Below are 17,073 nucleotides of genomic sequence, written 5' to 3'. Positions count from 1 at the left end.
AACGGTAGCGTGAGCAAGGAAGTGGTTCAATGCTAACATTAGCTAATAGGCTATTGAATGTGTTGTTCTACTGGAAAATCCTTCCAGATTTTTGCTATCCATCGCTTTCGCTTTTGCTTTTGCTTTTAGTTGCTGATCGATCAGGGAGTGGTGAAACGAAAACTCATTGTCAGATTTATGCGACCTGCAGCCTGGAACACAGCAGCATGACATGTTCCCAGCAGCCGAGTATCCCATCCTGAGTGTGATGCCAGAGGAAAATGGACACCATGTGAATATGGTCCATTGCCTGCAGTGTAAACACCAGCAATCGATGGGCCGAGGGCCACTGGCTACACGGCTAACCGATCAACCTAAATAACAGCAGCTAGTAGCTACAGCTAAAAATAGCAACAGCAAAGCGTATACTGAACGGTTGCTGGTGGTTACCATTGCGGTATGCTGCCCTGTATTTGTTTGGAGTGATGTTCGGCACGTGGCCAATCTTTGCATCTTTGAGAACAAATACATTCATTTATAACGTTTCTGTAGACTAGTAGTGGCGTTATTCTAGTAAGACAATGTGCAGGTGTTTGCTTGCAATATAAGTTCACGCAAATAAAATCCCACAAAACATGTGTAAGACACAATGATGCATCACCACGACTATCATACATGTGTTCTATTGTATGCATGCTCACCCACTCTCCTCAGGTAACAGTTGTAGATGGCCCAGTGACCACCCGCCAGTCTACCGTGTGGGTCATAGTTCACATTGAGGACGAGAACGACAACCCGCCCACTTTCCCGGAGGTCACCTACCGCATCAGCTTGACTGAGCGAGACCGCAACAAACGCGGCGAGCCGGTCTACCGCGTCTTCGCTTATGACCGGGACCTTGGCGCAAATGGCAACATCAGCTACAGCATCGTTGACGGTAATGAGGACGAGAAGTTCAGTATTGACCCGAGGACTGCGATGGTGTCATCAAAGAAGATGGTGACAGCCGGAAGCTATGATATCCTCACTGTGAGTTTCATACAACAGGTTTCTATACGGGGTCAAGATATTTCTGTTTTCTGTTTGGTCCAAAGTTACAGTGTTTAAGGGTAAAATACAGTGCTCTTTAGCAACATGGCAAACATGACAACAAATCTATTGTCTCAATTACAGATAGTCTCATGAGGGATACGACTGTGACCTCTTGCAGTCAGAGCGCTTCTCTCTCTCCAGCGCTGCTTTTACACGTCCTTTTTCTTGTTACAACTAATTTCATAGCCAGCTGGGCCTCCATTGGTTCACAGGGTTCTGCTTTCAGGCACCTGCACATTTGACAGCCAGCTAATGGAGCCACATTGTGAATTTTTCATCGGATACAAGCCCAATTTAGCTTGTACGTTTTTGTATTTCCATAGCCAATGGAGGCAAAAGTGCCAAGGAGGGCTGAGTGGCGCATCTGATGTTGTGTTTATGGGCATCAAAGATGCATATCATTTTTGATGAGATGGCACTTGCCCCGAACACAAGCACAAATTGCAGTTTTTGTGAATCAAATTCTAACAATGTATTCACCGTGCTCCAGCCCCTTTTTACATATGCACCGCACTGATTGATAAGTGATTTGCACTGATTGGGTCTGATTTCTCTCATGCATTCACTGATTGATTAGTTTCGCCCATGTGCCCCTGGACACTCAGTGGACAAGAAATGGTAGCTGAATTGTGGAAGCGGCTTTTTCCTGTGTCCACGTGGCTATTTTCAGGGTAATATTCTCTAAGAACAGAGCAGATCAAATGAGCAAGGGAAGGTTTTGTTTTCAGTTCACTTCTCTGGTGCAGGTTTCAAGGACGAACCCAAATTCGGAGTGGATCCCAAAACAGTTTTCTTTTTTTACTAGTTAAATAGTGTAAACACAGCCAGTTGTGGAGATACAATGACTCTGTTTTGCGATCCACAGTAATCCTCTGGGGGTGTGCATTTAGTTCTTTAAACTTCATACAGAGAGCAGTCATTATGGAGCATCATTTGTAACATTGCCACAATTGTAACGATGCATTTTTTTTCTCAAAGTAAGGTGTGGTTATGAACACATCAGTGCACACGTATCATGCTACTTATAAATAATGCTAATAAGGTTTGTCTCTGTGTGGAAATTGAAAGGTGCAGTATGTAAGAACTTCAGTTGAATACACTCAAAAAAAAGAACAAAAAATATTATTAAACATTGAGGAAATAAGTTACAATAATAAACAGTTTTGAAGTTTTGATGTCTATGCATTGTGTTGTTTGATATCCACTGAGATTAGCATGCTAACTGTTAGCCCCAGCCTATCCCGGTCCAATGCAGTATGCACACCAGTGCCTGGTGCCCTTAGCTCCCATTTTGGACTACTAGATGAATGGCTAACCAAGCTAATTAGGTAACAGCAGCTACAGTAAGCAGCAATTAGCAGCTACCCTGGTGAAATGCTGATGGCCAATTCTTACATATTGCACCTTTAAATTTCAATCCAAGCATTTTATATGTAAGATAATTTAGTGTGTAAGTATGTATGACATTTCTGAATTAGAAGCACATAATTCATGCACTGCTGAACCAACACAACGATGCTTTGACAAAAAACATTTTGGATATATAGCTACACATATTCCATGTTTTTCGCTTGCAGGCTTCGGCCTTGGCTGGAGGTCTGAGCCTCTCAGAGTGCCCTTCTAGTTTCACACGAGTTCCTCCCAGAGATTTTGTTGATTTATTTTAGTCAATGCTTTGCCTATTTGATGTGAGGAAAGCAGCGCGAGTTATTTGAAGTCAGGTAGGGACAGACACGCCATTAAAGTTTATTAGCTGGAATCAGTTTTGAGGTTAGCAAAAGTATTATTTATGGATGAGATGCTGTCACTGCGTGTTGGTGTAAGAAAGTGCAGGTGACGTGTCAGCGCGGGGAAGATGAGTATAGATCTTTTCTGTATAGATTTTATTAAAAATCTGTGGAAAGTAGAGAGGCTGGAGTGTCGACTTCCCCCAAAACATACTAACAGTTGCATACTAGCAACGGATCCATGTAGAGGTAAATCCGACTTACAGCAGATCTTGTCCTTTCATCTGTGAAATCTTGTGTTTTCCCCTCCTGTCTATTATTGTTCCAGCGTTTTTGCTTAAATTCCCAAATGATTGATGCATAGGCTCCTGGATCTGTCACCTGAATGTGAGGTTTTTCTCAATATTTCTCCCTCTCCTAGATAAAAGCGGAGGACGGTGGTGATCCCCCATTATGGTCGACTGTCAAGCTCCATGTAGAGTGGATTCGCAAACCTGTCCCCTCGCCTCTGCCCCTGCTTTTCACCCAGAGGGCCTACAATTTCTCTGTTTCGGAGACAGCTGCTGTAGCTCAGCCGGTGGGAGTAGTTGCTGTCAGCCAGTCGACAACACCTGTCTGGTTCAATATCATCGGTAGGAAGAAATTTACATATTCATATTCAGAGTTTTTCTTGTGCTGTGAAGTTCATTCAAGTGCATGTATCCAGGATTTTTCTCTTCTGCTACTATAAAAATAGCCATGCTGTGGAACTTTTCTACATTGCTCTTGTCATTTCGTATATATTGAGATTGCATTTAAAGGATAAGTTCACCCCAAAATGAAAAATAGCCATTATCTGCCCACTCTCATGCCACTTGATAGTCGGGGGTGAGGTTTTGCAGTCCATAAAACATTTCTGGAGCTCCACAGGAAAACATCTTGGCAGCATTCTCCTACATAACCGAATTAGATGGGGACTTGAAATGGGTCCATACAGCTCATCCAGCGTAATCCGTGTATGTTATTTACACCCTCAGCACAAGGTCCAGCTTGTGAACCCACTTCAGACGGGAGGCACGCTACCGCTTTTAGCTGAGCGGCTGCAGTGAAGATTTCGGCTTTAAGAAGGCTGTAAAAACAATGTCTTTTCAAATCAATCTGCACTGACGAGCTGTGTCTAGCCATTTTATTTTTTATTTCTTCTTTTTTTTTTTTGTGGTTCGCTGTGACACTATTTCGATGTGAAGCGCAAATGTTTTTTGGACCACGCAGCTTCGCCCGCCATCTAGTCGGCATGCTGGGTAGATAATGACAACGCTTTCATTTTCAGGCGAATTCATCTTTTAAAGCTGCAATCGAAATGATTTAATTGATGTGTTTGAAAAGAAATTGTGGTTTTATTCAGAAAGCCCATCAGATTTATGAACAATTGCGAGGACAAGGGATTGAAGTGGCCCTTGAGGGATGAAGCAGTTCGGATTTTAATTGAACTGATAAATCCTTCTGCTTGCTGGACAATCACGAACATGCGTTCGAGAAATGCTATTTGTCTTTGCGGGTCAGACCTGTCCTGGATGATCCAGGAGCAAAACAAGGTAGCGATATATTTCACATCCTGCAGTATAAACTTGATTCAAAGTGCAGCCTTCTTCACGGAGCTACACAACAATATTTCAGTCTTTGTTACGTCTCAGTGCTGGAGAGGTACTTCCGACAGCTTTTATAAGGGTAACCGTTGTGGATATTTGTCATAATCCAAATTAGCTTGTTAAAACTCTAAAGGCCACTGGCACCTTCTGTCATTGAGATTAATTGTGGACAGGCAAAAGTGCATTGTCCATATAAAACATTTCACTTCTCCGTGGTTTATTCTGCTAAAAGCCAGCTGGCAAACAAAGGATAATAAAAAATGTCTTCTGCTGCTGCTTGGGCTCCGGTGGAAACAATGAATCTTCTCAAGGAGCCGTCTGGTTCTATACCATACCGTTTACAACTGGCTCCGTCTTGCCCCTTGATTCAAGTCTCTGAAAATATAATCAGTGAATCGCTCATTATTGAGTGCTACTCAGCTGTTCTGATTACAGCTCCCCTACTTAGATATTAATATGAAAAAGAGTTGATTATTAGTTGATTATTCTTTTATCCAGGGACATATATCAAAGATACAGAAAATGCAAATGCGCTGCATTTTTTTTTTCCCTTGTTCCTCTCGCACTGTTGATATCAGAGGAGTAATTGTGCAGGAAGAGCTCATTAATATTTTACGTATTTTTTCCGCAAAAAAAGTGAAAGCCTGGTGATTATCTTTTCTAAACTTTGAGAACTCGACTCCAGTGTCAGCCACGAACGATTCCCATTTCCCGCACTCTGCCAAGGTATTCCGAGGAGAAGTCCACTCACATTATTTCTTAATTCACATAATGGCGGGAGACGTCAAGAGGTCGACTGTGCAGTGTGCAGATGATGCAGACCTTTGATCAAAGAAAGATCCTTAACTCCCTAAATATTAATATTATCTCTTTTCTCTTTCTTTTTTTCTCTCTCTCTCACTGTTCAGGCGGGCGTCTGGCCAGAGAAATGTTCTACATCCCTCAGAATGCGTGTGGAAGAAACTGCTCCCTTGACACAGGTCTGGTCAAAACCAATTTTGCCACACCTCTTAAATGCCCCAGGTCAGGGGTAAATTCAGAAAAACGCGGTTTAGAGTATCAGCGCCTTGTTTAGCCGAAGGCAGTGTTGATTGATCTGAGCCTGAAAAAAGGATTCTCGCCGGACTCCTCACAAACACCGGCAGTTCGTAATCTCTGCCCAGGCAGGACGAGTTCCTAGCTTTAGTTCAGCTGCTGTGCCGCTATCACCCACCAGAAATTGTGACCTCAAAAAAATAAAAATAAAAAAGAGAATGCAGTCGTGTATAAACAAACTGCGGACGGGTTCTCTCGAGCCCATGTTGTAGTTTAATTTGCAGAATCACTTGTTTCACAAAGTTGGCGATGTCAAGGTATTGATGCCACTTAAGTTTTGTTATGATTCTGCATGACAATCGTTCTGCAGTTCCTGTTTGTTAACTCCACCCAGGAGGACGAGTTTTTGATGGTTCATTGGATAGTTGCTTTGTCAGCAGGATTGAAACTACAGACAAAATAGACAGATTTCCACAAAACTTGGATGGAAGGTGGGCCTAGCCTAGCATAGACCCCATTATTATTGAATAAAAGGATGGATCCAGGAACTTTTCCATCTCTCTCTGTAGCATTGCCAGGTTGGGCATTTGTGTTAACTTCTCAGACAGTAATGCATGGATCTTGATGAAAGAAAACTGGCGTATTCAGGTGGCTGGTTTCTATGAGTGAGTGCAAAAAGTGGACTGTTGGGCCTTGGCAGAGGTTTGCAGTCTGCTGAGTGCCTTTCTAGTTTTCATTATAGATTAATGTGACACTAATTCTTCCGATGAATTAATGAAACTTCCAGTCTATGAAATGTCATGAAATTGATTGAAGAACTGCTTCTTTCGTCTAACCGACAGCCGAAAACCCAGCCACTCCTCATGAACTATCACAAATGACAAATAAAAGCAGCAAATTCTTACATTTAACGTGTGCGAGAAATGACTGAAAGGATTAATTGATAATCAAAACATAAGGTAAATTGATTTTCAGTTGATTGACTCATTGTCTAACGATTAATCAACTGATTGTTGCTGTCAACATTTGTGATGTGGAGAGACTTTTTTTTTCAGCTGATACCGATTTCACTTTTGTATTTTTGAAAAAAGCTGCTGTGTTAGCTGCTTGTTGTGTTAAAACTCAGTTGTAGTTCTTTTTGTTCTTGTCCTTATTCTTGTTCCTCTTTTTCTTCTTCTTCTTCTTCTTCTTTTCTGTGTTTATTGACTGACAGACTGCAAACTAACTTAAGTGGAGCACGCTACACACCCACTGTATTGCTGTTTGTAAATGTTTTGTTTGTTAGGTCAATTTGAACTCATTTTACGGGCTAAATCTGTAACCTATAATTCTAAGCGATTGCCAATGTATAACTGTTAATCTTAAATGACCCAATATGAGAATTTATCGGCCCGATGCGCATCATACATCGCTTGTCGCAATTGGGGAAAAGAAAAAAAGTCTGGTACTGTTTTGCTAATGTTAATGCAATGGTCGATTACTTCTCTTCTAGAGATATACAGTTTTAATTTATCTCTGTATCTTTTGGGTTGAAGTTTATGCACCCACTCAAAAGAACTGCTCCACAGCACCGGTAATAATCCAAAACTCCACAGGCCTTTAGCTTTTCAACAGAACATTAATTTAAAAAAATGTCTGTCCATACATTTCTCAAAACTACCACACTGTCTAACTCAGCTGTTCAGCTTTTTGTAGCGTTGTATGTGTGCAAAATACAAACTGCTACCAAAAATACTGGAACTAACTGCTGATCAGACCCCCTCGAGGCGCCTCTGACAGACAGGAAATAAATGGTACCTCTTTCAATTTGAGACAACAGAGTGTGATTTCTGTTTTTTTTTTTTTTTTTTTTTCTTGAAGCTGTGAGATTGCGGGGTAATATTGACCAACCCTCTCCTCTGGAAAAAAAAAAGAAACAGCAAGGGGAAAAAAAAGGAAAAAGAGAGGAAAAAAACCCCGAATCCCCGTGGTTTGCTCCGACTCAACACGCATCAGTGGGCCCGTGAAAAATGCCCAATCAGTATTCATATGCTGAGGAGAGCTCAGGCTCCCAGATATCTCGAGAGAGAAACTGGAATGAGACGAAGGATGGCACTGAATACCTAACACGTATCAATCCTCTCCCCCGCTCTAATCAAACATTAAGCCTCTAAACTGTACACTCACCGCCCGTGGAAAAGACCCGGCTGTGCGGGTTTTTTCTTTCTTTTTTGATCTCCGAGATGGGTTGTGTTTCGGAGTGATAAGACAGATGTTTGTGTGGCTGTTAACAGCTCTCCGGCTGCCAAGTGGGTTCGGTGCTACATTGCATTGCATTTCAGTTTCTTTTTTTTTTTTTTTATTTCACAGACCCTCCAGCTCCAGACGCAGGCACCTGGCCAAAACAATTACACAGTAATAACTTAGAGCACCTGAGTTTAGCACGCAAAGTGAATATTAAATGACGGAAACTCTGTGTGAACTGCGTGTGTGTGTGTGTGATTGCAGGGAGCTTTGACATGCAGTTTGACCTTCAGGTGGGGGTGGGGACTCTAGTGGTGGCCAAGCCCCTGGATGCTGAGGTGCAGTCTGTGTACAACATGACTGTGCAGGTGACAGATGGGACCAACTTCGCTACGGCGCAGGTACAGGACACACTCGTGATTTGTTACGCACCGGCGCCACTTCTCGCATCACTTCAGAGCCACATCAAATCAAATTATTGTTACCTCTTCCTGGGGGAGCTGTTTACTCACAGCGTTCCTCCCTTCCTACGCTCGCACTCCCTTTTTTGGTGAAATTATCTCTCGCTGACTATGAAATATGCTTTTTGTTGCGCCGTCTTTGACATTTCCTGCGCTCCCGCTGTCTTGGCTTGGCCCACTAGGTCTGCCTTGTAAGGGAAATCCTTGATATCAGTGGATTAATGGGATTAGCTAGGGGAAATAAAGGTCAAGTGTTCCTATAGATGGAAGAAATTGCCCACATCCCTCTTGGAAAACACCCTGTCCCCTGTACTGTCATCATTCTATAGAGGTGTAGTGTAAATATCTCCACCTTTTAAGTGGAAATTCTAAGGGTACCACCACCCTTATATATAATCAGTCACCAAAGCTAGCTCTCTGCCAAGGCTTTTATCTGAAGGGATAATACACTGAGCGCACTTCTACTCCGTGCCTGCCTTTGACTTTTCAGACTCCGCTCCTGTCTCTTTGTCGCTCAGGTGTTCATCCGCATCCAAGACAGCAACGACAACCCCCCAGTCTTCTCACAGCCGGCTTATGATGTCAGCGTCTCGGAGGACGTGCCGGTCGACATGGAGCTGCTGCGGGTTAGAGCCTCAGACATGGACGAGCGTGCCCGCCTCAGCTTCTCCATCTATGGCAGCGTAGACCCGGCCAGCATGAGACTGTTCCGGGTCAATCCCGGCACGGGGGTCGTCTACACCGCAGACAGGCTGGACTACGAGGCCAGGACACAGCACATCCTCACTATCATGGTAATGAGGGAGACGAGGAGGAAATATGTTTCCGCCTGTGCTGCCTTGGCGGTTGTGCTCCTCCTGGCAGCTGTGCATGCCTCGCTTGTTTTAAAACAATTTCTTTAATTCATCTCCTCCAGCAATGCTCTCCATATTATTGTTACATTTCATGAAATGAGGACCATGCTCCAAAAAATAAAAAATGAAAGGGACAGGTCAGCGCAAAACTAAAATATTTATAGCATGTTGGAGTTTGGAGATATTGGTTGACGAGGTGTCTGCCCTCTTTCAAATATAATTGAACTAGATGGGTAGATTTTTCTTTCTACTGACTACACCCAGCAACCGCATCACCGTGCAGAAGGAAGCATGCATATACTGACTAGAGGCTAGCTGACTAAGCTAAAGTTAAATCTCAGCCAAGGAGGATGCCATTAATGTTGACGACTCTCGCCTTTCGTCCATGAGTAAATGCACGCTTCCGTCTGGTGGTGACACGGCTGCTTGGTGTAAATAGTTCCTTCCTACATGAAACAAAGTCTTTGGATTATCTCGAGTAACCGGGTCTTGATTTCTGTTTTTGCTTTTTCAAAGTTTTATGTTGTAGTTTTGATTTTCAGAGTGAACTTTCCCTTTAATCCCAAATTGAGAACAGATTATTATGACAGATGTAGCCAGGAGCTAATTTCCATCTACAGTCTCGGGGGAGTTACACAGGAGAGTCACCAGACCCAAAAAAACCATTTACATGCAGCACAATTACAAAGTCTGCATCACACTGACAATTATACAGACAAAATCCACAAGCACACATCAACAAATACAGCTCATTAAGTCTAAAAATCTGAGTCAAGTTAATGTCAACACGACTGGTCGCTCAACATTCGCGTCATGGGGGAAAAAAAAAAAAAAAAAGAAATGAAGTCTTTGCCGAAGTTTTAAGCTCACCTGGAAGCATATTCCAAAATTAATACTCATCTCTCTAATATTCTGTCTCATCGCATATTCATCTCTCATCTCGCCCCAGGTCAAGGATCAGGAGTTCCCATTTAACCGTGACCTGGCTCGTATCCTGGTGGCGGTGGAGGACTCCAATGATAACATCCCCTACTTCACCAGCACAGTTTACGATGCTGTGGCCTACGAATCGTCTCCCAGGGGCACGTCTGTAGTGCAAGTGACAGCCTTAGACAAAGACAATGGGATTAACGGGCAGCTCACCTATACGATGGAAGCAGGTGTGATTTTATCTGAAAACAAAGACATTTATTAGTTTTATGGCTCTATTATCTTGTGTTTTAAATGGGGGCTTGAGATGTGACTGGCTTTTAAATGCTTTGTCAGAGGAGAGCAAATTGGGATTCCCATTTTCCAGTAATGATGTCTGTAACCTTTCTGCTACCTTTCAGGTAACACTGCCGGTGTGTTCGGCATTGATAATGCCACCGGCCTTATCTTCATTGCCAGCGATCTGGACCTCACCTCTGTGGGCTTTTACACCCTCACTGTGCGTGTCACGGACAGTGGATTTCCTCCGTTAATGGCCACGGCATCGGTCCGCATCTCCCTGATACTCTCCGACTTCTCCAAGCCCAAATTCTCTGAGAAGGAATACCAGGCTGAGGTAAAAAAAGAGAGAGAGATGCGTGTGGGAGAGGTGCGGGGAGGAGGAAGAAATAGCTGTAATAAAGAAAGGCAGGGAGGTGGTAAGGAGGGATGGATGGTAAATCTCTAGACAGATATACAGTAGGTGAATATCGTGAATTTAATCACGCACATAACTCAACAAAGAGGCGGAAATTTTCAATGCCGCCGTCTCCGTGTTTGCAGATAATGGAAAACAGCACTGTTGGAACGCACGTGACCACCGTCAGCGCCCTCAGCCGCTCAGCACTCATATATGACATCACCCGGGGCAACGAGGAACACTGTTTCTTCATCAACCACCACACCGGGGTGATCAGCACACGCAAACTACTTGACTTTGAGGTTTGTTAATCCTTTTCAAGAAGTGGGCATGCAATATCATACCATCTGTCAGGGCTCAGCGCTGAGTCGAATGCCTCCTCTCATATACATTTACTCAAGTAGCGTAATTACATTCAAAGTTGAGGTGCCTGTTCTCCACTTGACGTCCATTTTATGCAACCTTGTATGGAAATGCACGCAACATCTTACAGGCAAATATTGTATTTTAACTCCACTACATCAGTCTGTCAGTTCAGTAAATTCTCTATTAACTATTAAAAACCCTCCTGTATGAGCAGGAAAGTGCATTATCATAAAAATGAAAACAAGCTGTTTTTTCCGAGTGGAGAGAATTAAAAAGTTCGAGTTTTGAAGTTTTGAAGTTAGGAGATCCATGGCTCTCACGGTACGGCAGCACTGCAAACTCACGCTGACCTTATAGAATGCGATGCACTGCTGTGGATTAAACTACTGACAGTATATAGAGTAGTCAAAATGAGCTCATACATCCACAGTTGAAAAATGCAGCAACCATGCAGCAGCAATATACATCCATATATTCATCCATTTTTTAATATTTTTTTTTCTCTTTTGAACTCAGTCCATGCTGTGGACTGCCTTTCAAAACGTGGCACCTACATTGCCCACAATGCAACATACCCACTGAGTGACATCACTGGAGGCAATTTATAAAAAATAAATGAACAACTGCAGTCTTACATCACCCCTCCAACACCTGTAAACACACTTTAATGTGTAAAATGGGTGGAATCACCCTTTAAATCATTAATCAGAATGTTTAGAATTTAATTGAATTTTGTGTTTTCGGTTGGTTTTACACTTTGCATTTCTTTGCTTTGGCAGCAAAAAACATCCTATTTCCTGGTGGTGCATGCCCTGAGCATGGCTGGAGTGGAGGCCAGCACCACTGTCATCGTCCAGGTGGGGGACGTCAATGATAGTCCACCTGTCTTCCAACAAATCAGGTATCAGCTCCGGTCATAAGAGTGGAGCTTTTGGCCCCGACATGCTCGCCGAGCCGTGTCGAGTGCTGACGACGTGTAATCTTCTGGAGTGAATCAAGTGTAGCTTTCCTCTTTTACAGCAGCGTCCTTTTATTTATTTTTTTTATTTTTTTAACCTCAACAGGTATGTGGGAGCAATCAGTGAGGCGGCTCCTGTCAACAGTGTGGTCCTGGGAGAGGATGGAAACCCTCTGGTCATCAGGGCGACCGACAGGGACCGCAATCACAACTCGCTGTTAGTGTTCCAGATCTTAGACGAGACTGCCCGTATGTTTTTCAGTGTGGACTCCGGGACCGGATCGATTCGGTAGAACCCACACTGACTACATCAATACTGATGATGTCTCATTCACGTCATTGTTTCTTGATGAAAACATGTGCTTCCTCTTATTGCAATGGCTCTTACATTTTAGAACAATTGCCAGTCTGGACTATGAGACCTTCACTGAGTTCTTCTTCCGGGTTCATGTTCGAGACAGTGGACAGCCTCCTCGAAGTGCTGAGAGCCCAGCAGAGGTGCTCATAAAGGCAAGTAAATAACACAAGAATCAGGTTCCACTGCCTCACAAATCATTTCTGGACTCACTTTGATTCCTATGTTACCTTTTGTGCATATTTTTACCGTCTCAGGTGATCAACATCAATGACTCGCCTCCAAAGTTATCACAGGACATTTACGAAACAGTGCTCCTCCTGCCGACCTACGTGGGAGTGGAGGTCCTCCGGGTCGAGGCTTCAGATCCCGACATGACCTCCGACCCCGCCCTGAACCCTGACAAGTCCATCACCCCGCAGCTGCTTTACTCCCTGGTGGACAGCAACGTGGAGAACTTCTCCGTGAATCGCTACACTGGAGTTGTGACCGTCGTTAATGAGAACCTCAATAAAGACCGGTACCGCTTTAATGTAAAGGTGAGAAACTGGGCACGACACATTTTCTCCAAGCTGGAATCACAGCCCAGTGCATCAGCCTTTCTCTCTAAACACTGCCTGTAAAGACCTTTGTTTTTTTTGTTTGTGTTGAGGTATGGGATGGACGTTTCTCCAGCATGGCGTTGGTCACAGTGCTCGTCAGAGAAGCCATAGACAGCGGCCTGCTCTTCACCCTCCCGGTCTATACCGCCTCCATCCCAGAGAACGTGCCCAACATCACTCTGGTGACTGTGGTCAACACCGTCGGCCACCGCCTCAACGAGCCGCTCAAATACACCCTGCTGAACCCCGGCGGGCGTTTCACCATTAGACCCACCTGTGGAGTCGTTCTTACCACAGGCGTAGCTTTCGACCGGGAGGAGAAAAGTAGTTACGAGCTGGTGGTGGAGGTCAGCAGAGAAGATGAGATACTGAGGGTTGCCAGGGTGACTGTGCAAGTTCAGGTGGGTGTGTAAAAGTGTGTTTTCAGGGCGTTTAGTGTGTTTTTTGTCTTAGTTTCCACTTACACTGACAGCATGACGTTGACTGATGTTTACTCATTGCTTTCTGTGCACGTCTCCTCATTTTAGTCTGTTAAGTAACAAACAATCTTAATATTTTGTTTCAGGTCATTCACGCCCGTTTATATTTTTGCGTGTCTCATTTTGGCAATTTGCAAAAGCCGAATGAAGATGTGAAGTTTTCCAGATCCCATGCAGAAGTGTTTTGTTTGAGCATAGAGTTTTTATTATTATTTCTTATTTTTTTAACTTTAGAAGGGGTCCAGCTTTAATAACCATGATGTTTTGAATAATTCAGTGTGTATGATGCAAAGTGGCTTCAACAGAAGTTTGGAGCAAGCCGAGGGAGAATGTTATGCTTTATAGTAAGCTACACAAGGAGACATTTTACAGGAAATTTCAACTTAGATTCAGTGATGTGCGGCACAGTTCATCTTCATTCGTTGTTTACTGTGTGAAGTCTATTTTTTTTTAATCTTTTCAATGAGCCCGGTGAATGAACGAGCCCAATTTGTTAACACAACCGTCCTTTTCTTCTCAGGTGGAGGATGTAAACGACAACGCTCCAGAGTTTGTGAACCTCCCCTACTACGCTGCAGTGCAGGTGGAGGCAGATCCAGGATCGCCTATATTTCAGGTCTCAGCCATTGACCAGGACTTCGGTCTGAACGGAGAAGTGACATACAGCCTCAAGGTGCCGCACAGAAACTTTCAGGTAAGCTCATCATTTCCTGCTCTTAAATATTCTCAGTGTTCATACAGTTTGTACATACTTACGTAATTTACACTTTCCGTGCAGGTGAACCCTTTGACAGGAGAGCTGACCTTGAAGAGAGCCTTTGAGGTCGACCTGTCTAACGCAGAGTACAAGCTGGTCCTCGTGGCCTCAGACAGCGGCTTCCCCTCTCTGTCCAGCACCGTGGAGCTGCCCGTCACCGTAGTAAATAAAGCTATGCCGGTGTTTGACAAGCCCTTCTACGGCGTCACCGTCAGAGAGGACGCGGCCATCTCCACCTCAGTCCTGTGCATCAACGCCACCAGCCCCGAAGGCCAGAGCGTCATCTTCACCATCGCCGACGGAGACCCCACCTTCCAGTTTGACATTGGCTTCGACACGGGAATCATCAGCGTGATTTACCCGCTGGACTACGAGACCACGCAGTACTACCGGCTAACAGTGAAGGCCACAGACACGCTGACCGGAGCGAAGTCGGAGGTCGATGTGGACATCGTGGTGCTGGATGTGAACGATAACCCGCCGCTGTTCCAGAACACCTCGTATTCGTCTGTGCTGGCTGAGAACTCCATGATTGGAACGACCGTCCTACAGGTGTGTGTTTGTTTACTGAGTCAGTCCAGTGTGTACTTTAACCAAATCATTGTGACTCACTTCGGCAGCGTTGCGTGTGAATTTTCAGATGCCAAATAATTTATTCATGAGAAGATAGGTGCGATATTTCCCTAGAAATTTCCCAGTGGAAGCTCTTGACCTTCAGTGAGTAATAGACCAGTACTGTTGTCAGAGTGAGAAAGATGTTTGCATTCTTAGAATCCAAAGTACTGACTGCATTGATTTATATAACCAGATTTATCCAGTCATCAAGACAGGTTAATGGCCTTGTTTGACTATAGTATTGAAGAAATAGGAGGGAAATGTTAAATTATTAGATCAGGTGAATGTTTATTATGCCTAAAAATACACTTTAGGTGTGTTCAGTGTTGGGCCTCTGGCATATCACCTTCCAGTAGCGCGGTGTTGGGTCAGATGACTTTGAAATGTTTGAGTTACTGAATACAAATTGTGTAATTAATATTCCATGGTTGCAGCCACAAAACTGAGAGTCCCACAAATGTTTTTATTCTTTTTTTAAACATCTCAAAATGTTTCCAATGCACATTAAATGCTTTTTTTTTCTTTTTTTTTTTGCAAATTTGGTCAGGCAAATCATATTACTCTCACAAAAACATCAACATGATTTTCATTAGTTGGTTATGATGGAGAAACATAATTATATCCCATCAAAAATATTATCAAGTAGTCCTTGACAATGTACATGCAATCTAATTACACAATTTTTAAAATGTAAATGTGGGTAACACTCAAACATGTACACAAACACAATACATGCACAATAACCAGCAGCAATACATTTATATTTAGTTAAACTTGAGTTAATAGTTGTTTCACTTTTCAGCATAAAACATTTCCTTGTTTGTTAACTGCGAAAAAAAGTATTAACTAAAATGGAATTAACCATAAATGTATCAAACTTTAATGATTAATTATTATACCCAACCGAGAGGTTAACATTTAGAATATAAGATTTTTGTCACCTACACAAGACAGAAGCTGTGTGTTTGTGCTAAACATAAAAAAAAAAGATTCATTTTGTTTTCTTGTTTATTTTTGGGTTTAGCAGTTTAATAGGAAGCCATGGCGTCGACTAGTTTTCTCACATGCAAATCACACTTGACATCGCAATTCAGAGAAGTCGATCGAACCGACAGTAAAAGAGTTTTGCATCCTTCATTGTCACAGTTATCTACTAAAATTATTTTCACTCAATCATGTGCTTGTATTTATAACCTGGAGGTCAGTATGTTCCGACCACTGTTATACACACTTGCGCCATAGAGCTGTGTTTACTATTAATTGATCTGCAGTCCTTATAATCTGGCAGCGCTTGCATACACGGTACGGGTACGCTTTTTGTTTGCAAAGTGTCGCACAAAATGATCCTGCCTGAAGCTTTACAGCGCTTTGATGCAGTTTTAGATAGAATTGTGCCCTAACATCGTCTCAGTGGAACCTACAACTTCATTTCCTTTTTCATTTGGACTCACCGTGGGGCACTGTAGCTACGTCCGGCGCAAACAATTCAGACTTTCTCCTGAATAATGCATGAACAAGTACATAACTTAATGTTACTCTCCTCGTAGCTGTTTGCCCAGGACCAAGACTCAGAGAAGAACGCCATTGTGAGTTACCAGATCCTCCCTGACGTCTACAACAGCACAGACTACTTCCTCATCGACATAAACAGCGGCCTGATATTCACGGCTCGCCTGCTCGACTATGAGCTCACCCAGCGGTACAACTTCATTGTCAGAGTGACAGACAGCGGAGACCCTGCCCTCAGCAGTGATGTTAGTGTCACCGTGACTGTAACTGACACGAACGACAACCCACCCAATTTCAGCCAAGCGCTGTACGAGGCCTTTGTCAGCGAGCTGGCTCCCAGGGGACACTTTGTGACTTGTGTTCAGGCGTCGGATGCTGACATCTGTGACGCACAAAGGCTGAGGTGAGAAAAAGGCTTTTCGGAGAGTTGTGGGTGTTTTCTTTGTGATGTTTTGTGGCAGTGATGATACGTTTGTACACGGTTGCCAACTGAACGTTGAGTTGAATTTGTCTGAACCTTTCAGTTCATGTTGTTTATCATTCCTCATTCCATACCAGTCTAGTTTTTGTGGAAGCACATTTCCAGGAATGTGATTTAAAATAAGGTCCTGTAAGTCATTATGAAGAGAATCGTGCTCTAAATAAAATGACAAAGTATCTTAATGTGGTGACACAGTATCTGAATATAATGACTTAGTATATCAAAACAGTGACCTTGTCTCAACATTATGAGTATCTCAAAATAATGACAATATCTCAAGATAATGACATACACCTTCAAAATGACTTAATATCTCAAAATAATGATAGAATTTTTCAGAAAT

The 17,073-nt window shown here is 43.2% G+C and overlaps 1 protein-coding gene across 3 annotated transcripts in view; it reads left to right on the top strand.

Annotated features, from left to right (window-relative positions):
* The window catches only part of LOC119030939 (protocadherin Fat 3), a 78,477-nt gene that overhangs the window by 24,716 nt on the left and 36,688 nt on the right, over window positions 1-17,073 (top strand). For all 3 annotated transcript variants that reach the window (XM_037118929.1, XM_037118928.1, XM_037118930.1), the window contains exons 8-23: window positions 694-1,008; window positions 3,220-3,430; window positions 5,335-5,406; window positions 7,949-8,085; window positions 8,664-8,939; window positions 9,949-10,159; window positions 10,331-10,545; window positions 10,752-10,910; window positions 11,754-11,875; window positions 12,039-12,221; window positions 12,328-12,442; window positions 12,545-12,826; window positions 12,940-13,290; window positions 13,889-14,062; window positions 14,147-14,677; window positions 16,288-16,652. In XM_037118929.1, the coding sequence (XP_036974824.1) occupies window positions 694-1,008; window positions 3,220-3,430; window positions 5,335-5,406; window positions 7,949-8,085; window positions 8,664-8,939; window positions 9,949-10,159; window positions 10,331-10,545; window positions 10,752-10,910; window positions 11,754-11,875; window positions 12,039-12,221; window positions 12,328-12,442; window positions 12,545-12,826; window positions 12,940-13,290; window positions 13,889-14,062; window positions 14,147-14,677; window positions 16,288-16,652 (3,719 nt within the window). The remainder of the gene's footprint in view (window positions 1-693; window positions 1,009-3,219; window positions 3,431-5,334; window positions 5,407-7,948; window positions 8,086-8,663; window positions 8,940-9,948; window positions 10,160-10,330; window positions 10,546-10,751; window positions 10,911-11,753; window positions 11,876-12,038; window positions 12,222-12,327; window positions 12,443-12,544; window positions 12,827-12,939; window positions 13,291-13,888; window positions 14,063-14,146; window positions 14,678-16,287; window positions 16,653-17,073) is intronic.

Source organism: Acanthopagrus latus, chromosome 13 (assembly GCF_904848185.1).
Source record: "Acanthopagrus latus isolate v.2019 chromosome 13, fAcaLat1.1, whole genome shotgun sequence".
Lineage (NCBI taxonomy): Eukaryota > Metazoa > Chordata > Actinopteri > Spariformes > Sparidae > Acanthopagrus > Acanthopagrus latus.
Note: the sequence above shows the minus strand (reverse complement) of the source record. Positions and strands in the feature narration are given on the sequence as shown.